At 38.7% G+C, this 27,970-nt stretch overlaps 1 protein-coding gene across 50 annotated transcripts in view; it reads right to left on the reverse strand.

The window, feature by feature from the left end:
- The window catches only part of MAP4K4 (mitogen-activated protein kinase kinase kinase kinase 4), a 189,681-nt gene that overhangs the window by 42,608 nt on the left and 119,103 nt on the right, over positions 1-27,970 (reverse strand). For all 50 annotated transcript variants that reach the window (XM_041755967.1, XM_041755963.1, XM_041755974.1 and 47 more), the window contains exons 4-12: positions 27,797-27,922; positions 26,418-26,528; positions 22,335-22,425; positions 20,173-20,303; positions 17,417-17,471; positions 15,874-15,952; positions 12,115-12,290; positions 9,644-9,716; positions 8,013-8,223 (exon numbers count right to left, since the gene is read on the reverse strand). In XM_041755967.1, the coding sequence (XP_041611901.1) occupies positions 8,013-8,223; positions 9,644-9,716; positions 12,115-12,290; positions 15,874-15,952; positions 17,417-17,471; positions 20,173-20,303; positions 22,335-22,425; positions 26,418-26,528; positions 27,797-27,922 (1,053 nt within the window). The remainder of the gene's footprint in view (positions 1-8,012; positions 8,224-9,643; positions 9,717-12,114; positions 12,291-15,873; positions 15,953-17,416; positions 17,472-20,172; positions 20,304-22,334; positions 22,426-26,417; positions 26,529-27,796; positions 27,923-27,970) is intronic.

Here is a 27,970-nt window from a genome sequence, read left to right on the forward strand (position 1 = left end):
CCTGAGCCAAAGGCTGAGCTACCCAGGCATCCCTAGAAGCTGGTTTTTAAATAACATGTTTGTAAGAGTTATTTAAAGTTTTTTTCCACTTTAGATACCATCTATTGATTTCTCCCAAAAAATATCCATGATACAAGCACCATCTTATGCTCCCAATCAAGTCCTGTGACAAGTTCTGGTTAAATGAAAACCATACTCAAGGCAAATTTGAGTTTTCTGAGGAGCTATTGATTGCTTTATTTTTGCTGTTTTTTTGTGTGTGTTTCACTGGCTTTCTGTGGGTCTATCATAGATCATATGTGAAGTCTCTTATACTACCACACACCTCCTTCCAGTGTGGTCAAAGTCAATCAGGTATTCTTTCTTTATTCTTAGAGATTGACTCTCATAGCCCTGTCCTCCCCCCATGCCAGCCAACACCACCTGCTCTTCAGATATTCCGCACTTGCCCACCAACTTACTAGGAGCCCTTCTGAGCTCTCTCCTATACAGGATTCCATTTCCTTGAGCCCTTGTTACCTTTTCTCTTCATTTGCTGAAACACATTCTCCAACAGCTTCTTGAGGAGGCTTGCAGACAAGGCAAAAGGTTTTAACAATTTTGCAGGCCAGGCCCCAGAATCTTTACCCTCACAATGTACATATAATTTTGACTGAGGGAAGGAATTTTTCCCTCTGATTTCCACAAGTATGCCTATGTCATTTTCTAGTTTCCAAAAGTGCTCTTGGAGAATCTCCAACCATTTAGACTCCTGATAGTACAAGACTCATGCACACCTCTCTAACCTGCTTCCCCCTGACTATGGCTTTCAGAATCATCTCTTCATCTTAGACATTTTTAAATATCAAAACAATGTATAGAACTCTGTCATCTACACTTCCTTCAAGGTCTTTTTTTCTATTTATATTGGAATCTCTTGTGTCAAAAACTTTTCTCAGTGCCCACAATCTTGGCTGTCCACTCACAGGTAAGACAGTAAAAAGTGAACCGTAAAGGCTGTGGAGAAGCACTTGGTAACTATTAAGCTTTAGAGTAAGGTGATGTAAGGCAGCCTAGTCATTTTATAGGGGTCTTATGTCCCTTGGGGATCCTCCCAATCCCCTCTCTGTGTTGGGCACCAAGTGGCATCTGTGATAAATGTGGCTGCCAGTACTATGGGAGCGGAAGTGCATGTGCTTGCAGGACCTCTCCTTCCATGTCCTCGTTGCACTGGGATTCTCCATGTTCTGAGGCTTTGCTGTTCACTGTTTCTAGAAGTCCGTATCTGCTCCTGCCAAGGACACCCAGCATAACAGCCTGGCTTTGGCTGCCTGGGGTGGGTGAGTCTGACTGTCCACATATACATGCTTCTAGCCCCACCTGTTGCTTCTCATTTCTTCCAGAATTTGCAGTACTAACTCTCTTACGGTCTTCCCTCTTCCATGCACTAATTTCCACAATTTGGTTTCCTTTCTTGTTCTCATTGTCCTTGTTGTTTATATTTCTGTTTGTTCAGTCACTTTACCAGGATTTCTCAATGAATGGAAGATAGGCATCATGCTTTTGTTCAACTGTTTTCCAAAGTCATTATAATGGTTATTATGTAATTATTTAACACAGTTAAAAATTATTATTAGTTTAATTCAAAATGTACACCATAAAATAACAGTAAGCAAACTTCTTACAAACAAGAACAGGCTATAACTGATGCTCTCAACTGTCAAATGAAAACCTCTGAGAGGCTCTTTCTTCTGTTTCCTATGAAAGTATTATACTCTTGGTTACTAGATGAACACACACACACACAAAACCACCACAAACTTCTTGAGAGCAGGAATCATGTTTTGCTCATCTTTTTCACTTTGTGGTAAATATCACAATACTTTGAGTTAAATTTAACCCTCACACTGAACACATGGCATCCGAGACAAAAATTACTGTGATTTTTATCTTCAACATTTAACATTTAAAGTAATAAAAGACTAAAGAATCTGTTCATATCTCTAGGTCCTAACAAGATCCAATCAAATCCTAAAGTCATCTTTTTGAGATCCCTTGGAAACCACATAATGGTTTAAACAATAATTATTACATTTGAATAGTGCCTCATACTTTATACAACACACCCTTTTACACTTCAAGATATTCTATAAGGTCCTTCAAAGTTCTTTCAGGTGTCTCTGAAACTCAAATTAGAGATCTCAAGCCTAAAGGTCCATTTAAGAATGGGCATACATTTCAAGAACAAGTCCTTTCTTTCCAGAGATGCACCTAGGACTACAGATGACTGATTCATCCACTAGAGAAATATTAAAACACCATAATGAGCACACAAAAATAAAGTAGACACAGCCCCTCCCCTTCAAGTCTCGTAAGTAACACAGCCACATGCTTTTTAAAAATCCACAAGACAATGTGAAAAGTGCTAAGTTTCCTAGGACTAGCCCACTAAGCAAGTTCTGGTTTGGTTTGCAAACCAACTGGTTGACAAGACTGATGGCTAAAGTGAAAAAACAAGGTAGTTACTGATTCCTCTTCCACATTATACTTTAACATTTGAAACTGTAAACTGGATCGAGAGCAACATTTTAAATTGTCAACCATAAAAACCACTACACTCAGAAGAGGCTCTCAATTTAAGGGAGGCGGGATACTTAAAAATAAAAAAAGCCCTTAGTAAACATATCTTAATAGATGATTAATGTGAAAAGCTGGCCTCTTACAATAGAACCTCAAAAGAAAGTAGCCAAAAATAAAACATATATGCCATCAACTAAGTAACATCAATTCATACTGGATTAACCTTATGCCTGTGATTTCAAATAACAAAACCTAGGAGACTCTAACAAACATGCCCTCTCAGGCTTTCCCCACTAAGAATGATTAACATGATATAATCCTGTGAAGCATTTGCAAACTGATGCCATCATTATTTTCTTAAATCACTCTTTGAAAACAAAATCAAACAAACTGAAAAACTGCATGATGCTGTAAAGTGACTTCCAAATCTTTAAAATTGTAAAGAGATTTCTTTATTTCTTAAAATTTCCCAAGCATGCCTGAGTAAATATGTACTTATCCAGCAATGCTTTAATTAGGTTCCCTTTCTAGTTTGGTATTTAAAAGTAATGCTTTCATCTCACAATTCTAAAAACTTTTCTAGGTCACACTGATAACAGTGAGGTCCATGTAAACACACTCTACTAGACTTACTGGCTTTAGTAGAAACTAACTGACTTTAATAAACCAGTCTGTTCTTCATGTTCAGCTAACTCCAAGCACTTCTGAGGTACTGCACAGACATATCAACAAACACTTAGGTTTTTTTCGTACAAGTTCTGATGAGGCCTTAGTAAAGAAAGTATTTGCTTCTTTCCAAAGACAACCCTTCCTCATCTTTAGGCAACAAGTTAACATTTGCTGAATTAAGCGAACTCTGACAAAATTTAAGTGTAAATATAACCAAACTCTAGACCAGGATGCCAAAAGAACACGTGAGAACTTATAAGGAGTTCAGAAAGACAAGACAGCTAGCTACCCGCTGTCAATAAATGGAGCCGCTGACTTCACAGAAAGCCAGGCCTGGGTTGGAGGGGTACTTGCACGCCCTAATGTATGTACCACAGCTGGAACTGTCAAAAAAAAAAAAAAAAAGATGCTAATATATACTCTTGATGTGAGACGATCATGTCTGCCCAAAGGCCTTTGTGTAGGCAGAGGGGTAAGGGAGTGGCTCCTGTTTCTTTGCAATACATGAAGACTCTGTTTGGAGGAAGGAGTCCACCACATCTTCCTTCCAAGATCTCACAGCTAACAAATCTATGGGGCAGTTTATTAATTTTTTTTTTCTTAGAAACTTTTATGTTTTCTGACTACTATAATTTAGATTCACTACTGATCTCGCTTCACACAGAGAAGTCATTTTTCTCTTGCTTTCCTTTGTTTTTAATTTTTTCCACTTCCACTCACCTCCCTAAAATTTTAATTGCTTTAGAATTTGTAGAAATGATAGAAATGAATATAAGCAAGCATGGGTACTCTTGATGAAAGAAAAAGCAAATAAACTGCTGGGGCTGATGCTAACTTTTACCCTGGACGTGGGGCAACCAAAATCACAAAGTAACAAATCCCAACTCTAGGGCTAAAAGAGATGACCATGTACCATGGTCATCTCCCCAAAGGGGAAAAGACTGGGAAGAGACAGAGAAATGGGGTATTTTAATTTTCTTTTTTTTATAAAGGAAAGGATAAATTCTAACCCTGAAATAAAAGTTTGGTTTTGACTCCTATATATACTAAAGAGATCATTTATACATGGTTTAAAAAAACCCAACCAGAATGTGCTATCATTATGACGGCACGAAAGGCCTTGCTCAAAACAACCCTTCCCTAAGAAATTTTCTTTTCTTGAAGTTTACTAAAGTAGCACACCAAACCACAGATAAACATATCTTGCTTTTAGTAATAATTTGGTAAACTTCCATGAGATCAAAATGAAGATGCATAAACCAGACAGGAAATTTAGTGAAATATGTAACAGGTTCAAAAATATAACCAAAGTATACCAACTAACATAGTAATCTTAACTTAGACTATTGAACAGGTTTGTTCTTAATATTTGTATTGAAACTGAACAAAGAATGAGAAAACATGCTAATCAAATATGTGGATGCCATGGGAGTAGGAAGAAATAGTTAACAGATATCAAATCAAGACTCAATGGAAAAAGAGCATAAACCATTAGGATAAAATGACAATACAATTAAGTATTCTTCATTTGTGCCTGCCTCTCAAAAAGGTAAAGAACGGAATGGGAGAAAAAGCTGGCCTGTGAACAACTTTTATGGGAAAAAAATTAGCTAGAGGCAACATTCTATTTGAGGCAGAGGTAGGACAATGCATCTAAATATGAAAGGTAATATTGTCATATTAACATTTTTGATGCAGGGGGTCATTACCACATGGGGTTCTGAATCTGGATGCAATACTTCGAGTAAGTGGAGAATACCCTAAACGGGTCCTAATGAGAAAACTGGGGAGCAGACGCAACCAATTGAGGAGCTGTGAGGTCCAGGAAAGGACTGGACTGAAGCTGCCAGTGTGAACTTGGCTGCCTGAGCTCAGCATTCTCCCCCTTTCAGGCTGGGACCATCCAAAAGCAAGAAGGAAAATGGAAAAAAGAAATAGAAACTTAATTTCCAGCAAAAGTGAGAGACAGCCTTGAAATTACCTGTGTTGACTTCTAAGACCTCCAGTTCAAACAGGAGCCAAGGAGGGGGAAATGGAGGAAAACAAAGGAGAGGGATCCTAGCAGCAGCACATCTCAAGGAGCAAAGAAGAGGGGAGTATAAAACACACATACTGATTTCTTAAATATACACCTCCATAGGTTAAGGACCTGTAATGGGCAAAACCACTCACCTGCAAAGAGGGTTGAGAATCAAGATGGTGGGGTGCCAAGGGTCCTTAGTCCCAATGAGCCTCATTTTGTGGCAGTTGCCAAGAAAGGAGAATTTGTACACAGTTTCCCTACAACCTCGACTTTTGGGCCATTTCTTTTTGCCAGTCACCGACAAATATTATTATCTTTCTTTTTTTTTTTTTTTAAGTAGTCTCTAAGCCGATGGTGGGGTTTGAATTCATGACTCTTTACATCAAGACTTGAGCTGAGATCAAGAATTGGACATTGAACCAACCAAGCCACTTAGGCACCCTTGTCCTTTCAGTTTTAATTGTCATCTATCTTATGACTGAGGCTGACTACCTCTACTTTGTTAATAACAAAGGGAATCTCTATTCCCCAAAGAGTTCTGATTGAAGCTTTAATGCCAATAAAGGGCTAAAAACCATTTATGGTTCAAATATCCCCAAATATTCCCAGAATTACCTTCTGGGACCTAGAGGGTAGACAATGCTTACTTACCCCGGGGTAGTAAAAAGGAGTGAGATCACCAAGAATCCAAATCAGTGGATTCTATTCATGCAAATGTTTTTTTTTTTTTTTTAAGATTTTATTTATTTATTCATGAGAGACACAGAGAGAAAGCAGGCACACAGTCAGAGGGAGAAGCAGACTCCATGTAGGGAGCCTGACGTGGGGCTCGATCCTGGGTCTCCAGGATCAGGCCCTGGGCTGAAGGTGGCGCTAAACCACTGAGCCACTCGGGCTGTCCTTGTTCCTGGTTTCACACCCAGCTCTGATCTTTCCTGGTTAAGAGGTGCCAAGAGGTGACTGTGAGTTTGAACTTTTACTGAGAAGCTGAAATTAAAGAGCTAATTGAAGCACGTAAAGTACAAAGTTCTCAGCATACATCCCTAATCCTCTAGTCTTTAACTAATAAAGCAAAAATGGCTGTCAAGCTTTAATCTCTCTCTCTGGCCAGTGCTGGCCTTTACTTTGCAATCCTCCTCTTCACAAGGCTGGATAGTGGACACTTGTCTCATTACCACTCGGCCTGAAAGTAACTTCCCTGGCATGTGTTACAAATGAGCTCAAGCTAAAGTTCTAACAACAAACTAACCTGTATCGTATCCTTAGTGAAAGTACAGCCCAAGATTTAAATGAACAGTGGAGAATATTGCATCAAGTACTATAAGTAGCCAGAGCCTCAATACTCAAGCATTCTCACATATGAAGTCCAAATGGTCAACATGCAACTTCAAAAACCCTGGACCCCTCCGGATTCCTGTTATGTTCAAAGAGGACCAAGAAGAGTCTTAAAAATACTACAGAAGAGTTTGCAGTTAAACTGCAAAAAGAGTTCTATAACCATCAATGTCCTTCCTACAGAGGCGGGTTAAGTCCTATGTTTTCTTCCACAAGCTTGTGCTGAATATTTCCAGTCTCCTTAGTTTGGACAGGCACTGGTTTTCTAAACTAGGAACAGAGTATAGTTTTCAGAATTCAGACTATAAGCAAATAAAACAAAGATTCCTCCAACCCCAAAATACTATACTATTAAATAATGGGTAAGATACCATGTGTTGTTATTTACATTAAAGTCCACTGTTTAGTATCAATACAAGGCTTTCTTGTTGTTTGGGTTCTTTTTCTGCCATAAGAAATAGGAGTCAACAAGGTGTATGAACTAAGGAGAAATGGAAACTACTATGAATGAGAAATTTGGAGCTGTGAAGTATGTACTAAAAAGAAAATAAAATCAAAAGTTTTTTTTGAGTCCCAAGTGAAAATAGAAATAACATTTCTATGAATTACAAATGAAAAAGCTGTGGGTAACCACAATACCAATGTTAACAGTATTAATGAATTAAATGAGCAGGTAGTACAAAAGGTATTTCCCCACTACAGGGTAGAACTAATCCCACTACATTAACAACTAGGTTACAGAACAGCAGGGTATATTACACCCAATGTAATTTTGTTCTCATCCCTTATATCTTTTTTTTTAAAGATTTTATTTTTAAATCATCTCTACAGCCAACATGGGGCTGGAACTTACAACCTGAGATTAAGAGTTGCAAGCTCTACCGACTGAGCCAGTCAGGTGCCCCTTTCATCCCTTACTCTTAAATGTACCTACAGGGGAGGTATTTATTTTAAAAAAACCTCCCAAAGTTAAGGCATTTATAGAAAAAAATGTTTTTCTTGTGAAGAAGTCTGAAGTTTCAGAAAAATATGTACACATGCACTTGGACCCAGAGGCCAAGAGAAGAAAAGAAATCAGGTCAAGCCTGAGCTCGCCAACTTAAACCACAAACAGAAACAGCCTTTGCAGAACTGGTATGATGCTGTCTCTGGGCCCCTGCTGTTCTGCATCTAAGCACGATATGATGATGAGTAACTGTGGGGCAGGGCCTGAAGCTTTTACAAGCAAGGAAAACATTTCAAAAACCACAAGGAAGGTGAGGCCTCCCAGTCCCAAAGCATAAGCTTTCCTTCTGAAGTGACCTGCGTAGTAAGGCCAGGGAAAGGTATCATGTCAGGAGGGCACAGAAAACATTCCTTCAAGTGTCTGGCTACAAATGTGAATAAAGGAGAAAACCAACTGGACAGTTCCCTTTTCCCAGTTTACCTCTTCTAGTCGCCGCCTCTGTTCTTTCTGCTGCTCGATGCGTTTCTGCCTCTCTGCCAGCAGCTGCCTTTTATACTCTTCCTGCTCCCGGAGCTGCTGCTCCTGCAGTAGCTGCTGCCTCCGAAGAGCCTCAGAACGTTCCTTGTTCTCCTGCTGCAGTCTCAAGAAATCCCGACGAAGTGTCGACTCACCAGGCACATTGACGATGGAGCTGGAGGAGGAGGCAGGACTTTCAGGGCTGTGCACAGATCACTCTGCCCCCCAGATGAGACCAGAGCCTCAGTGTGCTGCTCCACTTCTCATTCATCCTCTTGAATTCCTCCCACTCTGAGAATCAGCTAATAAACCCAGGGGACTAACTGTATCTACAAGTCTACAGTATGACATCTTTCATCTATTTCACAAATATCTCAAACTCCATTCTGGATGTTTATTCAACAAGACATCTCTACTTAGGATTCTCACATCAATCAGCTCAAACTCTGTAAAAAGAAAGTTGAAAATCCCTGTCTTTCACTTCCTCAGTTTCTCCTTGACCACCTTACTTTCCACCAGGTCTTTATCACGTATGCCCTCCCATTGCCTATTTCCAGAGTAAGCAGCTGAGCCCAAGAATGAGACACAGCACAGATGAACAGTACCACTGATAGCTGGGCTTGCAGCTGAGAGCCACTGCTCCACTTCTAATACCAAATAACATGGTACATCAATCTCCTTAAACTGCCTATTTCCTTGTATCATACTTCTATCCAAAACAATTACATTGCTCTTCAGTTCAAATTAAAGTATTTAATCTCAAATGGATTCAAATATTCTCCTATGTAAGAGAAAAAGGTATTATGGAGTTGTAGCAATAAATTTTCTTATCTCTTTCTATGCTCTCTTCAAACTCCCAATGCCTGTATATAGGTCCCCACAGGTCTTTGAACATATCCTATAGGTCTCCTTTTGTTCAGTGAGTCAAATTATGTATAGCTGAAATCATGAAGGACTGCCAGGTGAGACCATTATTAAAATTTTAAAATCCCCTATTCCCTGAATAATTTAGTTACTATAAGGTTCATACTACCAAACCTTCAACCTTCTGTTTCACTGTACCTTGGGAAGGCACAGATAACCAAAATATACACTATGAGTTGGATCAGGACAGAATACACACTAGTATAAGAAATGAAATGCTAGTAACCACACCTGTGGGGAGAGCAAAACAAAACAAAACATTTTGGGAAAGACTGCAGTGTTTTTCAATGGAGGTCCTACTCGCCCATGGGTAGGACAATTCTTTACTTGTAGGACTATTTTATACACTGTACAACATGTACCGTCCATGCCTCCTGGAGCAGAAAGTGCCAGTGGCAAGCTTCCTTCCCCCAGAATCAAACACAACCCTACACATCTCCCAAATAACTAGGGGAGGGGAAACAATGCAATCTTGGTAAAGCACCACGGGATAAGAGGAACCAGAGAGGGACAATGTTTATAAGAATCTTTCAAAGAATGAACAAGAATGAAGAAATTAAGGCACTTTCAAAGTACTTTAAAATTTCTTGAAATCCTGGCAAAAACATAGAACAATTTCTTCATAAAGCAGGGAGCTGAACAATGAGTGGCCTTGGCCACTCAATCATTACCTTGGCTCTCCTTCCTGTTCAGGCACTTCCTCCTCTTCTTCCTCACTCCCACTGTACTCATATTCGGTTTCATCTATAAAGAAAAGAGCATGATAAATGGGATAGTTACAAATCATGACACATGCAGGTACAGGCAAGCATCTCCAAGAGCATTACAGCAGAAAATAAACAGTATGTCCTTTAATGAAAAGGACAATGCACACAGAGAATCTGAGGGAAGGAAGGGTGTGACACCCAATTCCCACAGGCAATCCCCTGGGCTACCCTTCCTCCCAGGAGAAGAGTAGATTCCAAAGCATCAACACCGTCGCTGATGGGATGCACTGGTGAGGGGGTACAGGGCTGTGAGAGGGGCTTTCAAGCTCCTGACGTCTAAGAGAAGTCACCCCCCCAACGCATCAGCAAACTTGGAAAGTCCCACCAAAGCCAAAATGCAAAAGAGAGCTTCAACTGCCCAAACTAAGGCAACTAGGAGAAGTCCTAGTCCTAGAAGTCCTAGTCCTAGAAGTCGTTTGGTTATTGTTAGCACTCAGGGAGCTGCTTAGAGCACAGCAGAGGGAAGGGTCTGCAGGACTGGCAACAGGTGAAGCACAGGAGGTACTCAGGGCATAAAGACACAAAATCAAATGTTCCCACAAATTCATCTCACAAAGATGAAGCCAGGGAAAAACTGATGCAGTGACAATAGAGCAAAAGGAGACCAAAGTTGCTTCTCTTTCAGCAGATTAAGCACAAGTTTCAACACGAGCAACCTGTTTTCACTTCAACAGATTTTATGCTATTTTTCCCAAAAGTAACAGTCCATTTTATTGGACCTTGTATCTAATGTCAGCACTGCACTCCAGAGAGCAATTAAATCTAGAAAAGTTGAAGAGATTTATAAAACAAATCTATTCACAAGTAAAACTTATTTCCAGCTTTTTTCAGAGATACAGAAGTTGAAAATCAGTGTCCTGGTAAGAAAAACAAGTCTGAGAACTTAAAATGGGGTTCAGTCTATATTATATATAATTGTAGAAAAATATATCTACAAGTTCATCAGTCTCTATGACATTAGTTCTTTTCATTGCTAGACAATCCAAACTATGTAATTTTAAAGAACCTAAAAATAGGCTAGCTTCCAAAGGAAATTCCAACCTGAAGAATCTTTAGAATCCTTCAAATAGTACTCTGTTATGTTTAAAATTGTGTACTATGAACCATTCCTTACTGATGAGGGGCTGAGGGTATTTGAAAGGTAAATGAAGGCAAAGGAGGGGGGAAAAGGTCATTGTGACTTGGAAACTAAAAAATGAAGATAAGTGCTCCACTGTTCCCACCTGCAAATGTGCACAGGACTCCAGGCTGAGCACTTGGTAAATGCCTGGCACACAGCGAATGTTCTAGGACTTTGAGCTATTATTAAGAAAGTACATACTGGGAAAATAATCCAGTGTACAAATAACCTTTTCCCAAGGAAAAGCTTTGTTTTCAAACTTTAGTTCACTTGTTGCTAACTGCATAGCTTAACGTACAAAGCTTAATTACTTTTATAACTGAATATGCCAGAGGGCCTAAAAAGTTGCTGTGAGCATCACTGATGATTTAGCTCCGAAGACTGAAATGAACATGTAAAAATCTTGGTACAGACGTCCTAAGAGGACTGCGAACAACTCTTATCACCTTGAACTTAAACTTTTTAGTTTCTTCTTTGGCCTTGAAGTTTGAATATCAAGAAAAATTCTTTATCAAGATGCCAGTTATTCAAATGTTGTTCTGTCAAGTTATGGTAAGAATTCATAAAACAGAAAGATCAACGTGAGTGAGAGGCCTCAGGGAAGGCTGTGAAGACAGTGATGAAGCCTGACTGCACCTTGCTGGACAGAGGGAGACAGGGCACTCCAGAAAGGTGGACACAGAACATGGAAAGATATAAAACCAAGATACTGGGAATAGAAAGGAACCTTAAATAATTAGCATGAGGGCATGTTCATGCTGTGCCGTAAGGAGAAAAAAGTAGTCAGGCACATACGTGGCCCAGGTCTAACCACGCCACCTGCACAGAGTAAAGCAGTACGAAGTCCAGAAGGTTCTTGAGCAGGAGAGAAACAGGTGAACACACTGATGATGATGTTCACAGATGATGCTCAATAAACCCTGAGTGATGTATTCAGAACACAAATGCCCATAACGAAGTAAAAGGGGCAGCAAAGACATGCTCCTGTGGGGGAACAAGAGAAACATCCCTCTGTGATGACCAGACACAGTGCTGTCTGTCTGGGGTTTGCCTCGTGACCCACCATGCAGCTCCAGTCCACTCTACCCGAGCCACGGTGGACCTAGACTCATGATTGACCTGCAGAGCAGAGACCAGCAAATCCAGCACTGGCCAAGAGAGCATACACTCCTGGCTAGAAAAGGAGTGACCTATTCTAGTGGGCAAAACCCTAAAACATTATTTTTTAAAAATGAAAATAAAAACAAGTTAATACCTTTCTCTCCTCTCTTCTTTCTGGTCCGGTCTATATGGTCCTTAAGCTGGATTCTAACTTGCCTTTCGTTTGGCTGATCCCTTATAAAAGGATGTTTCAAAAGCTGCTCTGTGGAGGGTCGCTGCATGTAATTCTTCACCAGGCACCCTTCTATAAAACTAAAAAATTTCTTTGACCTATAAGAGGAAGTAAAAAAGGTCATCAAATTTCCACTACAAAGAGCAAAGCTCCAAAATATCAGTAAATGTTAGTCTGAAAACATACTAGAGCTACAGAATTCACCATGAACATTCTGCAAATGCACAGGAAAGTATTAGGAATTTGGGACCACTGTGGATAAAGAGCATCACTTAAGCACAGTTTAAGAATTACACATCACCGACAACATACCACAAACAGAGCTTTAAAGGAAGTCAGATTTTCATGAACTGGATTTAAATGTAATGTTGCTTATTAATCATTTAGTCACTGGAAAAGGCAAGGGGGTAATAGGGAGGTTTTTGTGAAAATAAAGGCAGGGGACAGCAGATGTCCGGAACCTGGAAGACAAGGACAGACATACAGATAAGGAGTCGGTAAGAGACCAAATGCTGGGGGCTCTTGAACCTGTTAATATGACAGTTCCATCAGAGTTTCCAACTGCTTTATCTGTCAATTCTCTATGCTTAATGTACAAAGGTAGAAATGCATAATAACTCTGAGGAGGGCAAGGACTCTGTAACCTCCATTTACCCTATCAGTCACTTTTACTTTTGCCTGTTTTTCCATGCCTGGCACATGTGACCCCCGATCCCAGGCTTGGCCGAGCCACTCACCCATCCTGGCTGTTGAGACTCAGGTAAGATTTTCCTGGCAACATTTCACTCCTACATCCCCAAAGTTAGGAGCCTTTCCTAACTTGTCTTGTTTGCATTTAATAGACTGTATACTTCATGTTTATGTTTCTGTCTCCTCTGCTGGGGTACAGGTCAGGAACCGTTACCTATTTTTCAATTTGTTGACAATGCCCAACACTGAGCGTGAGCAGACCACAAGAGGTATATAATAAATTTTTGTTGAATGAATGAGTTGTTCAGTCTTTAAAAATGTAATTTAGAAAATTAGTTCAGTTCTTTCCAATTATTTCACTGCTTTAAAGAATCATTTCCACTGTCTTGTATTTGCATTCAAACTTACCATTTTTTTTCAATTCAACAAATATTTATATATCAACAGTTTACATTTGTTTATGCTAGGCTAAGAAATACACATAGGAAATAAAGTGGGGGAAATCTATGTACACACAACAGTAGATGTGTAAATTAAACTTACAGAAGAAGAAAGATAAGAACTACTGCTATGGAAGGTTAGACATCAAGAAAAAGTAGGATAGTTAGTATTCTAGAGATGGGGGAGAGAAAGAGAACCCTCCATTCCAAAATGAACAAAGGCAGAAAAGTACCAGAGAATAAAGAATCATTTTCTGATGCTAGTATGAAAAATGGAAAAGAACAGAAAAACTGATCAGGGTCTGTTCAAGAGAAGGGCCCTCAAAATCACTCGGCAAAGTTGTGACTGTGGTTAATGAGAAACATGGAAGGTTCTACACAGTTGTAGTGCACCTTGTTCTAACATAGAGATTCCTAAATTCCACTGCCCACAATTTGAGGACTTTATCAAAAATACAAATACCTGGATCACTCCTCATACTTAACAAACCAGAAACACTTTGAGACTGGAAACCTAAATTAAAAGATTCCAAAGACTCCTAACTCTGGGAAATGAACAAGGGGTGGTGGAAAGGGAGGTGGGCAGGGGGTGGGGGTGACTAGGTGATGGGCACTGAGGGGGGCACTTGATGGGATGAGCACTGGGTGTTATATGTTGGCAAACTGAACTCCAATAAAAAAAAAAAAGATTCCAAGGGGATTCTAATGTAACATGTCTACAAATTAACATTTGGGAAATGATAGTCTATAATATATTCTTTAAAATCAATGGTCAAAGTTCTGCTGGAAGAGAGTTCACTGATCACTTCTCAAAGACCAGAAGGATAAATCTACATTGGTGGATAGGAAGACGGCAATCAGAAAAGAGGAAGAACAGTATGTTTGCAATCATCTCATTTTTTAGAATACTTGGGTAAAACAACAGCAGTGATATAAATGGATGAAAATTAATCTAATCAAGTTTAGAGAAAGTTTTGTGTAAGAACACAGGAAAAACTTGTCATCTAGATCTTCTCTTTACGTTGCTGTATTATACACAGAATGGTTAATCCCAAACTGCAAGTAACATATCAGAGTGGGGCTAGCTGACAAGACTTGTGAATTGGGAGATACCCTGAGACAGAGCATAAATTCCATTTTCTAAAAAAATAGCATTATTTCACTTAGCTGGATAGTGTTACCCCGGCTGCACAGCTTACTCCTTGATGACGCCCACTGTCCACATTTGGTTTCCTTAGGGTTGGCCACCATACATGTCCAGAGTTACCAAATTTCAATACAAAAGACCAACTGGGTCTAAAATCCTGGCAACTGTACAGTCTTGGAGAACTCTCTAAAAACTGGAAAGTACAACTAGGCAAGCTCAGCTATCTGGAGTTGAATATGGTTAAAGACAATACAAAAAGAATGAGAAAAATCCTGCCAGCAAATAAAGGGTAGGGAGAAACACTGAGGAACAGGAAGAAGTATGAAAGAAAGAGTAAAAATACGTGTGTGTGTGTGTGTGTGTGTGTGTGTGTGTGTAATGCCCACAGATGGGAAAAGAGAGCTACAGGACATCAGAAGATGAGCAACCAAGAAGAAAAGAGCTGACAGCAAGAGCTAAAAGACCAAATCCACAAGAAAAGAAGGCTTGATTGATATTGAAATCCTTTGCATATTTTACAACTAAAGTCAAGAACCCAAGAGGAGACACACTTACTGGAAAACCAGTGAGACTAGTTTCAGAAGGGGAAAAAAACCACCATGAGAGTAGGTGGGCACTAGGAAGATATGTACCCAGGAACACACAAACAGAAGAAGGGGAGAGGGCCCACATTCATGAAGAGCTTGAGTGGAGACAGAAGTGACAGGAAAGCACTCAGAAAAAAGTTCAAGAGGAAACAAGTGAGCAAACCTCTCAGGCAAAAACAAAACACTACCCTTTCCTCAAAGACTTTTAAAACTAAACCAAACTAACTATTGCCCACACCACTACAATTAAAGCTTTCACCAGGGAGGGTCACCATCATCTCCCTTCACTTTGATAAGGGATCTTTGTTGAGCAAACATGAGGGCTGCAGGGAGAAAGAAAGGTGGCAGCCCAAAGACAAGACAGGACCATTCCTTTCATTTCTGGAATGAAAAAAGATATACCTAATTGCAATGTTTTGCAACAATTACCATAAATGCCTTCATTAAAATTAAAATTCGAATCCTATTTCACCTGTGAAGCTGCAAAGTCAGTACAGCTTTCCTTTGGAATGTGAAAATGCTTATTAGCAAAGTAGTATACTTAAAAGTGGGCTTAAATGTTAAAATGAAACTTTTTCTTTAACCATGTTACAGTGTTTCCTATGGTCACTTGTTACTATTCTGTAATTAAAAGAGAATTTTTATCAAGGAAAAAACATTTTTAAAAATACACTTCTTTACTGGTGTTTCAGGGCACTGGCTCTTAGTCCTTTGGGAACTGGAATGGCTAGAATTTGGTCTTGGAGTGAAACTGAAAAGGAACAGTTTTTTGTGAAAAGGAAAGAGCAACAACAACAACAAACCATACATAGCTTACCATTTTTTTGACTTCAGCCTGGGAGGAGGGTTTCTGGGAATGAGAAACAGTGCTCTCATTGGATGCATGTCACAGAGAGCTGGGGAAAGGAGACGGTGGCGTCAGTATGGCACTTATTTTACTCATTCTTAATTTCTAGGCCTCACTCAAAATATCAAATGCGCTATCCCATCATCTGACTGACAATCTTTACATCAAGGCAGTCTAGACATCCAGCTATGAACCCTAGGGCATACCCTGAGTTCCCCCATTTAAACACAACAAAACATGAGGAGGTCAAGAGCAACAAGAATTTACAATTTCAAACTGACAGTGGAAAGTTTTTGTAAATCAAAAATAAATACAGATTCACAGTCTTAAAGGAATAAACAGCTTAAGTTTCTAAACCAAGTTTTTAAACTTTCTGTAAGATCGCAATGAAAATAATTATATTGTCACAGGGTCATTGTGAGGATTAAATCAGACCCTGTTTGTAAAGGCAGTCATACAGTGCCTAGACACAGTAAGCTCAATGAAGCCCTCCAGAAATGTTAACTGTTCATTTGCTGTAATATTAGGAAGGAGCAAAGATGAGAGAATACAACAAACTATTTCATTCCGTGCAAGTACTATTTGTGTTTCTATTACTTGCCCAATAAAGCTAAGTCAAGTGCACATGCACGCATTAACATGTTACAATAGGTAATGTGCATTTTCATATGTTTATTTACCTTCATGAGAATTTTACAAGGCAGCTGGGAAATGGGGGCCAAAGAAGACAATCTATTCCCACCGTGAGAGAAAACTGAAACAAAGGATCCAGGCAATTCGTCCCTGCCTCAATTCCTCACATGGAAACATGAGGAAACACATGGTAGTCAAGACTGACATCCATTTCTGTATTGCAAACTAATTTTTAGCTGTTGGAAATTTTTTTCATTCATTCAACAAATATTTATTCAGCAGAAACTCTGCAGCAGACAAGGATGCATCCTTTGTATACCCCTTTACCAGGGGGACCAGCAGATAATGCTGTTTTGTCTCTCTGTTCTCTACAATTCTACCTGTCTCTGCTCAAAATTCAAGTTTATGACACTGTCACTGATTTAATCCAAAGGAGAAACAAATTTCACAAGTAACCAAAAAGCAAAAAATAAAACAACCCCAGCCTTATTCTACAGATAAAAAATTATGCCTCTGTTTGTAAAGTCAAAACGTTAAGTATCACTAAAATTTCATGTGTTAGGATTTAGTTTCACTAAAGTTTAAATTGTAAAATGAAACACTATTGCCTATTATCTGATGTCAGCCAAACTTCAGGTTACACATCTGAATACAACTTAAATAAAAGATAAAATGTAACCCACAGACTTCAGGGATCTTTAAAAGGAATAGTGGGTGCCAAGAATCCTTTCACATCTCAAACTTCACTGTACTTATGCATCCTTCATCTGAATGTCCCACCAGGAACTGCTTTACTCCTGAAGCTGTTCTGTCTGAAAGCTTGAAACTAGGATTAAATCACATGTAACAACTGGGCTCAAAAGGAAAGAAGACTACTTACGGGGAGCACCTTCTGCCATTTCAATGGCTGTGATGCCACAAGACCAAAGATCACTCTGCAAAAATAAAACAGTGTGTTACAGGTACTGGATCAGATATGAAACCACTAATTTAACACTGCCGGCTACTCACACAAATGATATAAAGGCATTTTTCGGTATATAAACTGAAAAGAAGTTTGCCAAGAAATTAAAAGCAAACACATCTGTAACGAATACCTTCCAAATAAATGAATGAAAATATAAAGATAAAAACTGGTATGCTAATTAGAACCACTCACATCTAGGACTGAACTAGAGGTGGTCCATGGAAAAGCTTTTCTTTAACTGCCACCATGTGCTCTGTTCAGTATGTTTTCTCATTTCTTTACATTCAATACCTTAAGACTCTTGGCCCAGATTTATGTTTAATTTTGTATTTTATGTTACTATCTCAAATTTAATTAAGATGTTAAAGTTTTAAAGGCTAACTTAATGTAACACTGTATGTTAATTATACTTGAATTAATAAAATCTAGCATAGTTCAGTATTTTGAATCACACTGCTAAGCCTCTCCATTCTCCCCTCAAACTTACAATAAGGGGTGAGCAATAAGCTGCCTTTCTGTGCATGGAATCTCTTCCTTCTGAGTCCCCTGAAATATTCATCTTCAGATTGGAATTTTAACTGTATTCCCCACTCAGATACAAGTTCTGTGAGAGCAGGAACTTTTGTCTGTTTTATTCACCTTAGTATCCTCAGAATGGTGACTGGCATGTAGTAGGCACTCCATAAACATCGGCTGATGAATGAAGTTTTATCAGCCAATTTCTTAAAATCCAAACAAGATTTTTAAAAGCAAACAATGGGTAGTTATTGCCATTAACATTCTCTTGTTTATGTGCAATTCTAATGAAAGAATTACTTAAAGTTGCTTAGTTTAAGCGTTTTCTAAATAACCTATAATTATGTTACACAATTCAAACATGTTTGATTACAAGAAGGATAGGCCCAAAAATTTCTCCCTTATTTTTATGAGTTTTTTTCCTACTATAGCGCGCAAAGGAGGGGTTTCACCCAACTTGACCCAGTGACTAATCACTGGGTCGTGGGACATGCAGACATTCCATGCCACCTGGTGTGATGCAACACAAACCATACTCATTTCCTAAGGCAATTTTCCTTTCAGGTTTTTCTTGATACTAATTGAATTTCTCCAGTTTTTTTTTTTAATTTTTTAATTAATTAATTAATTAATTATTATTTATGATAGTCACACACAGAGAGAGAGAGAGAGAGGGGGGGGGGGGGCAGAGACACAGGCAGAGGGAGAAGCAGGCTCCATGCACCAGGAGCCCGATGCGGGACTCAATCCCGGGTCTCCAGGATCGCACCCTGGGCCAAAGGCAGGTGCCAAACTGCTGCGCCACCCAGGGATCCCGAATTTCTCCAGTTTATAAGAAACAAAGTAAATGCCTTATAAAGATTATAAAGTTAAAATTCAAAAATGGTAAAGCATATCTGAACTGTAGAATAGGCCTCTTCAACAAGTCAATGTCATGAAAAAAAGGAGAGGGAGTTGGTTAGCCTTGATTAAAAGATACTCTGTGGCCAAACTACCAAATACAATGTTTGTCCTATATTAAATACTCCTTCGGATAAATCAGATATAAACTAGTTGGGTCTAATTATAAATTCTGTATTAAGAAATTATTTTTCTTTAAAAAAAATTATTTATTCGAAAGAGCACAAGCGAAAGAAGGAGCAGAGAGAGAGGGATAAGCAGGCTCCCTCCTCGATGTGGGCTCAATCCCAGGATTCTGAGATCATGACCTGATGCTTAACCAACTGAGCCACCCAGGCACCCCAATAAATTATTTTAAATTTAATTTACTTAAGCATGACAATATTTTGGGTATACTAGAAGAGGTTTTCAAATTTTGGAGATAACAAAATGATGTATCCAAGAGAGGAAAGTCATACAGTCTATATAATCTATTTTAAAATACTCCAGCATGTGAAAACATAAAATAAAAATTCCTCCATACCATATGCTTAAAATGAGTTTCATTAATTGGGTATTTGTGTGAAAAAACAAACAAACAAACAAACAAAAAAACCTAAAATACACTGGAGAGTATAAAGATATGAACTCAACTTTGAATAACATTAACAGGTACATAAACACTCTGACTCATTTAATTATGGCAAAACAAATTTTTTTGTAATGATTTTTGTAAACATATTCAACCTGAATCTGATGATAAAACAAATATAGGTTTTACACTGGAATTGAAAAGTGTATTATTGATACAAGTCCCTAGAGGTCACTCTAATAATTTAAATATATTTGTGTACCAAATCAAGCTGTAAAGCTCTTTAACAATACTCTATAATTTCACATAGACGAAACTATTGCTATATATTCTGAAAATATTTTAGAACTATAATATCTGATTATAATATATTCTTCAAATTTAAAAGGACAACAAACAGGGCAAAGTATTTAATTTACTCATGACAAAAAGTTCTATGCACAAGACAGTGTCACGCTGCCATGAAAGCAGTGTACTCAGGAGAACCAAGGTGACAGAAAATGAACAACAATGAGACAGCATCTCAATACTGTGCTGGAAAATCTGCACCTGCAACAAGGTTCCTAAGTCATCCTCACTGCAACAGCAGGAAGGGATAAGGGGTGTGCAATTTGTAAGCAGAGCCCCTATCCCTCAGGAAGACTAGGGACCCAATGAGGCCAAGAAAGCAGGTGCCTCTTACTCTGTAATCATAGGTGGCATCTGGGTTCTCATCACAGGCAATAACCTCAGGAGCCATCCAGTAGGGGGTGCCTATGAACGTATTTCTCCTCCCAACGGTCCGGTCAAGCTGAGCACTCACGCCGAAATCAACTGTGGGAGGAAGAAGGGGTAGAACATAATTAACAAACCACAAGATGAAGAAATGTGAGGCGGAGGTATCTGCAGTATAAACTCAAGGAGTAATAAGACTTCATGGACGTGCAAACACCTTAAGGTCACCAGCATCAATAAGGAGAATGGTCTCTAGAGCAAAGCTGCCCAAATGACAAAATCTTCTACCAGTTTGCCAGCTCCTAGGAGGCCTGGATCCAGCCACTTCCCGGAGTTGCAATGACAGTGACCTCCAGAGGGACTTTTAGACTAATTAGGATATTCGGTGCTTGTAGGAAACATACCTGCCACAAATTAAGATCAAGTCATAGAAAGCTCCAAGTTCAGGAGAACTGACTAACACCCATGTGACTTGGCTTCTTAAGCAGCACTAACCACAAAAAGAGAAGAAACCCACAAAGGTTTTCTGGAAAGTACACAGTAATGAATTCAATAAAAAGAATCTAGCTAAATCACAAATATACTAAGACATTCTTCTCAAAGTACCTGGGACTTCTGATTTTTCAGAGTGACCCCCACATCCCACTCAGCTGAATGATGATGGTGGTCTAGAGGAAAGTTCAAGGATGGGAGACAGAGCTAGCAAGAAGATTATGGTCCCTAAAGGAATGTTTGCCCACGATATCACTATGCACACTGCTATTACCCGTAGGACTGCATGAGGGGAAGCTCCTGCCGAAGGGTCTATGGAGGGCTGAGATCACTCACAGGGGTTGGGTAACAGATTCAACTTCTGTAGGCAAAACATGCTCAGGAAACCACCTGACCAGGAGGTAGACTCACATGTTCTGACACAGACACACATGGGCCAGGCAGTACGTGCCATTTGTAGTAACTCAGACAGTAGTCACGAGTGATCACCAAGTGATTACGGAAGAATTATCACAGTCCTAGCACCAGGGGCCAGTGCAGGAAACACACACAGCTTACAGAGTCACCGAGAATGAGAACAATTCAAGTGCCTCCCATTTAAGCTTTGAGGGGATTTCCCAAATCAGTACACTCTTCCTCCACAGATGGCCAATAAATGGAGGTACTAGGCAAGAAGGCAATAATGAAGATTTTGTTTTTAAGGTTTAACTACTGCGCCTAGGATTTTTGAAAGATGGACTAGAGTCTCATAAGCGTAAAGAATTTTTTTTGTGTGATACCTTAGTGGAAGAAAACTTAAGGCTAATTGTTTAAAAATTTGACAGAAACATTATATAAAAGTGGGATTGAAAAAAGTTCAAATCCGGGTAAAGGAAACAGGAAATAGAGAAGATCCATTATAAAATCACCTCCAGGAAGATACCTTGGACTCCATCCATCTATGCATAAATTTACTGAGTATCTAAGTATATTTAAGGCACTAAGCTAGATGTCAGATAAGAATGCTCTTGTAAATAAAACATCATAAGTTGCTATACTTCCAGAACTTATATTCCAGTACGTAAGTCAGAAATATAAGTAAACAAATAGCTGTATAATTATAAACTGTGATCAGGATTAATGAGGAAACAAACAGCAGATCAGAGGGTCAGGGAAAGACTCTGAAAAGGAGGAAAAAATCGCAACTTCCAAACTGCCCCCCCAATGGGGAAATAGTATGTGCAAAGAACCGTGTGGGACATTGCAAGGAAATTAAAAAAAAAAAAAAATGAACTAGAGAAGAGAGAGGTGAGGATGGTCACAAAACAGAGCAAGAAAATAGTAGGGACTACGTCTTTTTATGGGCCATGGTAAAAAAAATGTATATTTTATTACAGTTGAAACAGGAAGCCACTAATGGTCTTTAAGGAAGAAAGTGCCGTGATCTGATTCAAACATTATTCAGTCTATTATATGGAGAGCAAAGCACGGGGAACAACCCTAGTAGAAAGGGAGGCTGGAGCCAGACAAAGCAATAAGCCTAATTCCCAGAACAGAAAGAGAAAATGTGGCATTTTAGCTAAATGCCAACAAGGTTGGGAGTGCTGCTGGTATGTACTAGGGGCAACTATTAGATCATGTGGCACATGCATCACATACCAAGCTTCACCTCTGCATTCTCGGTCAGCAACACATTCTGGCCCTTGATGTCTCGGTGAATCACGTGATGGATGTGAAGATGTGCCAGTCCCTGAAGAGGAGAGACAGATCTGAATTTTAGTTCCTTGTCGCAAATAAAGAGCCTAGAACACACTTTTGATAACAAAGTGGACATACAGAACTAAGGTTTAATGAACCCCATTTAGAACATACTACAATTCAATTTTAGTGCATTTTCAGGATGATATCACCGATAGTACCACACAGAAAGAAGTATCCACTCCCAGGTTCCAACAGGTTAGGTCCCCCGTGTGAGCAACATGACCAGTTTCTAGCCGCTCCTTGAAGACACACACTAGATTACCATCTGCAGTTTCTCTGCTGTAATTTGTGCTATTTGTGTACAGGGTGGTTCCTTTCCCACGCTACACGTCCATCTTTCAGTGGGTGACCCTGTGGGTATATGTGAACTAAACCCATCCCATGGGAAAAACAAAGAGCCAGAGTGGGGTTTCATTCAAGTCTGGCTCTTGAGCATTGCATAGTTTTCCCACCACATAGTGACAAATTGCTAACTGCTGATCAATCCCACCGCCACCCCAAGTGTAGAACAATTCTGCCATCGAAAGAGCTTTATGTTCAAATAAAATTTCTTTCTTTCCCAAGGAAATAAACCCTACTGGGCATACAGCACTTTCGGATGACCTTGTTTTGGGAAGAAGGCCCAAGAGCATGTCACTTATGAGAGGTGGTGGAAGAACAAAAACACATTTTGCATCCAACTATGAACTGAGACAAAAATGTGTCATTCTCACAACTCCTGTCCTTGTTCTGTCTTTAGTTAGAGGAGCCAAATGTATAGCTTGCCTCCTTAAGATACAAACAACCTATTTATTCTGAAATGTCTCAATTCAAAAAGGCTAGATCAGAAGTACAGGTTTATTTAATATTCCTGTTTGATTTTTTTGTGTGAGGTTTTATTGTTATCAATACTGTGTAGGATATGCATTAAATTTAACAGCTGCTCTAGAACACTAATTTTTCTAACACCGGGGGTATCTAAACAATAATTTACTAGTCTGCTTATAAAGCAGAATAGAGCTTACTTGATGGCTCTGTTTATTTTTCCACCACACAGGATGTGCCGTGTTACACCACAAAGCACCGACTAGGGGGAAAAAGCACTAAAAATATATGGTATGTTAGTGCTATAGTTAGGAAGAAAGTCTCTCCTTACAGCATGGCATAATTCTGAATAGCAAAGAATAAAGAACAACAAAAAAAAGTAGCTTTCCTAATTCTTTCATAATTCCTACTTTTACTACTTTAGTTCATTTTAACTCTCTTAACTTTCCCAAACTCCTTCTACACAGGACTGTCTTAGCAAACACTGTGGCCTGCATGCACTCTTGTTTCTCATGAGCAATAAATATAAGAAACATCATCCTGGTCCCATTGCTAAAGGGTTGCTATATCTCCAGGTGAAACCCCTCAAGGTGTGTCTAATAGCTTGTAGACAACACGAACTCGAGTTACAATTATTCTGAATGAGCTGTCTGAAAAGAAAGAATGTACATTCAACTACTCCCATGGCAAAAGTAAGCCACAATTATCCCTCCTTAGCAGAGACAGTCCAAATAGAAATACTACACTAAATACCAACCTAGAGCAAATGCATCAATGTTTCAAAGCTAAAAAACATTTTTCCTATAACTATCTCATTCATGGACATCCAGCAAAAGAATAGTCAAAAGCTGTCCCTCCAGTTCTGATTATGAAATACTGTAAGAACCCATACACACTATGAATATCAGTTTCTACTAAAATGCATCAAAAGCTGTATAGACTGTAAACATGGAAGCGGGTTGGAATGAATATGCACTGGCTTTGTTGGTAAACCTTTGGTCTCGGGGTTCCAGTGGGCAGGCCCAAGAGAACTTTCCTGCTTATGTCTGAGGCCTATAAGCTCATGACTCTCAGTCTTTTGAAGCTCTTAACATAATAACAACATGTGAATCTAACACCTACGAAAGAATGAGGACAAGTTTTGCCATTGCAAAAATAAGCTAACCCAGCAGTGTCTTTGAGAACCCAGGTTATCTGCTTGAGCTGGTTCCTTCTGTTCCCATGACAGCTCTTCTGTCTTCTTACCATACTGCTTTGTCTTTACCAAAGTGGATTCTCAGTGATTCCTGTGAAAAGCATTCACTAGCTTGTGACACACTGACTCTTCCAGAGGCTTGTTTTTAGTTCACTTAGACTTCTGTCATAGGAAAAACTCTCACTCTAGATGAAATGTAAATGAAGGAAATCTTTGTTTCAGGTGCCACCAAGGTGGAAAACATTTGATGTATCTCAAAACAATGTCCATGAAGCTATTATATATTCAGGTCAATCAGGGCCTCAAACAACCTGGGCATCTTTGAAATGATGCCTGAGATCAACGGAAGTAAAATAGCTAAATATACCTATTACATGATAGGTAAATAATGCCATATATATATATATATACATATATATATATATATACACACACACATACACACACACATACATGTAAAGTATCTTTGATGGCTGAAATACAGTTGATACTCGCCTAGGACATTTATACTAAAATCTAGTTCTCTGTTTGAGAAATCCCACACTGGAATTATATATAGAAAAGGTATGTGTAAATATGTGTTTAGAACAGGAAATAATGACAAAAATGAATATTTACTGACAATCAGTTATGTACTCAAATTTTACACTAAATGATTCATATACACCAACGCAATGAATTCTCGTAACAATGGTACTTCCCTCATAGGACTGGTATCAACATTTTATAGAAGAAGGTTAAGTCCTGAAAGAGAAGTAACTTCGCCAGGGGTGTGCAACAGGTAAGAAGCAAAGGCAGGACTCAAACCCATATCTGACTCACTCTATAGCCACTGTTCTCTCCCACCAACCATGCCAAGAGCTTTATTTGTGAACAAATACACCTGCCCACTTGCTGAGCTCCTTCATCCTAGTGCAAGGCAAGATGCTTAATTTTCCACTTTTAGACTCTGCCTCCTATAATAACCAAGAGAGATAGGACCCTCATGTTTTAATAATGAAATCTGAGAATGATTACAAAAAGAGGATTACATGCTCACCCCCCTACAACTAATTTTCTTCAGGGAATTGCTTATTTTTTCAAGGGCTTCATAAAATATCTAAATAAAAAGTAATTAAAACTCATCTCTGTGAATTCTAGCTGGCACTTTTTAGACCTACAGTCCTCTATGAAACTTAAATACAAAAGAAGGGTAAATTTGTCTCTAAGTAAAAAAGCAAAGTAACAGTTTTTTTTATTAGTGAGAGAAACATAAGAATTAGAATCCAGTTTAACTCCACAGTCTTTATTTTTTAAATGTGGTGGGTAAATAAAATCCAACCAAGTAATTTAAATGTGTAATTAAGGGGTAAAGCAGAGAGAAAAACTGGGACAGCTGGCCAGGGAAAAGAGGCCCAATGGTAACTCACTTTTCAAATGCAAAACATACAGACCCTTTGCCTGTAGTGTCAGCATAGTTCTACTACTAAAAGCAATCATTTAGAATCTGCTAAAATGGTAGTTTAGAAACTTTAACATAAACTGGCTTTCCAATTAGCTGTAAATAACATTAAACAGAACTTTTCCTTATAAATACTGCACCAGATTCCAATAGTTAACACCAAAGTCCACAAGATGATTTTGAAAGCCAGCGTTTGGCATCATTAATATGGATTCATAAGCTTACACAAAGAACTCCTGTAAAAACAATAGTTAGAGAATATTTCTCTTCACTCAGATTTTCTTTTTAACACCTGGAGGGTGAATTCAGGGAAATGCAGAAAACTATTTTTAAGTCTATTTTCTTTAGATACTTGTCACAATCAAAACAATGATGTAGCTTAAATAATCAAACCCAGCTAGTTACATAGAACTCTTGGCTGTCACGAAAAGAACAATCTGTACAGTTATAACTAATGCAAAGAAATACTTCAGGCTAGGAAAAGGAAAATGGAAACACAAAACCATGCGCAGGGTTATCATAGACATGCATTTCTCCTTACCCTCAGGATTTCTCTGGAGATGTAAGCTATCCAGTCTTCCTTGAGCGTGTTCCCTTTGGTGTTCTTCACAAGGTCTGTAATGGACCCAGCCCCACAGAACTCCATAACAAGCTACAGGGTAGACAAGACACATAGTGACTAGCACATCCCAGCAACCAGTGAGAGCACCACCAAGATTGGTACACACTGGAGATGAGTCGGGAAAGCAGAGTCCAACCCCTTCCACCTTTCTTAAAGATCTGGGTACATGATCATTTCAGAAGCATCCAAATGGCCGAGAGCTCATTTCACCATCCAATTTATTCACTGTGTAGGTTTGGTTCAGGAGATTAAGAGTTTCTGGTATTTTACAGTACATCCCTCAGTGCAGATTCTGAAGTATTCCTTCTCTCTCCTAAGCACATGGGTATGGGAGGACCATTTTGTCCTTAATCAGTGCCCAATTATCAGAAATCTGATAGAGATACTCTAGCATTTTTTCTCATTTGCAAGAGTCAAAGATATTCTATCATTTCACACATTATGATTCTCAAATTATTTTTATATTAAGAGAAATGCTATTTTAAGCAGTGACTAATTTTAAAAATACATTATTTACAATACCTAAATGTTTACACAATATCAGCACAAGTATGTTTTTTAAATACCTAGAAAATGAACTGAATTAAACTATCCTAAAATTTTAACTTTGACTGAATTTGGGAAATGAAGCTAAAGGTGAAAATTAAGACAAAATATTGCAAATTTTCTATAATGGCTTTAAAAAAATTATAAAAAGTATTTATCTTCCTGCTTTATTAGTCCAGTACCTTTGGCATAACTAATGTGGTAACCATAGCCCTGGCAGCATCTCAATGTCATCATCTTTAGTATAGATGTGGTTAATAAGAGGTAAGATTGAATGTATATCAATTCTAGAAGTTTCCCTAGAAATTTCTAGGCATTTACTGTTTTCAATGAACTGTGATCATTAATATTAATACTGACAGAACTCTGTTTTCTTGTGATTTGTCCCTTAATTTCAGGTGGCAAAGAAGATGCATTTATTTGAGCTTCCATATTAATTAATCTCCATAAACAAAGTTTTTATTGTATTGGGTTTTATTTTTCCAGGTCCTGATTTTCTTGCTATTGGTTACATTCCTTTTAAAACACACCATTTTATTCTTGAAACATAAAGTTAACTCATTTCCATGCAATGTGAAATTAATGTAAAAATAAATATTCAGTAGACCTTTAACCAAGAAGGCCAAGGAAGATAACAGGCACTACCCCCTTTGTCTTTGCTTTTCTCTCCCCTCCCTCTGGAAGGTCTTTCAAGTCCTTGTAGTACAACCAAAGAGGAAACCCCTCAAAATGCTTGGGAAACATTTGCCTACCCAGAGTTGGTCATCATGTCCTGGAGGGCTCTTTTTAATGAAAGCACCATAATATGTTGCAATATTTCTATGATGAGAATATTTCTTCAGCATATTTATCTCCAGTTTGATTTCTTCCTCTTCATCCTTAAGAAATAAAAAATAAAATGTGTGGCTTTTGAATGTCATGATTTT

Source organism: Vulpes lagopus, chromosome 5 (assembly GCF_018345385.1).
Source record: "Vulpes lagopus strain Blue_001 chromosome 5, ASM1834538v1, whole genome shotgun sequence".
Lineage (NCBI taxonomy): Eukaryota > Metazoa > Chordata > Mammalia > Carnivora > Canidae > Vulpes > Vulpes lagopus.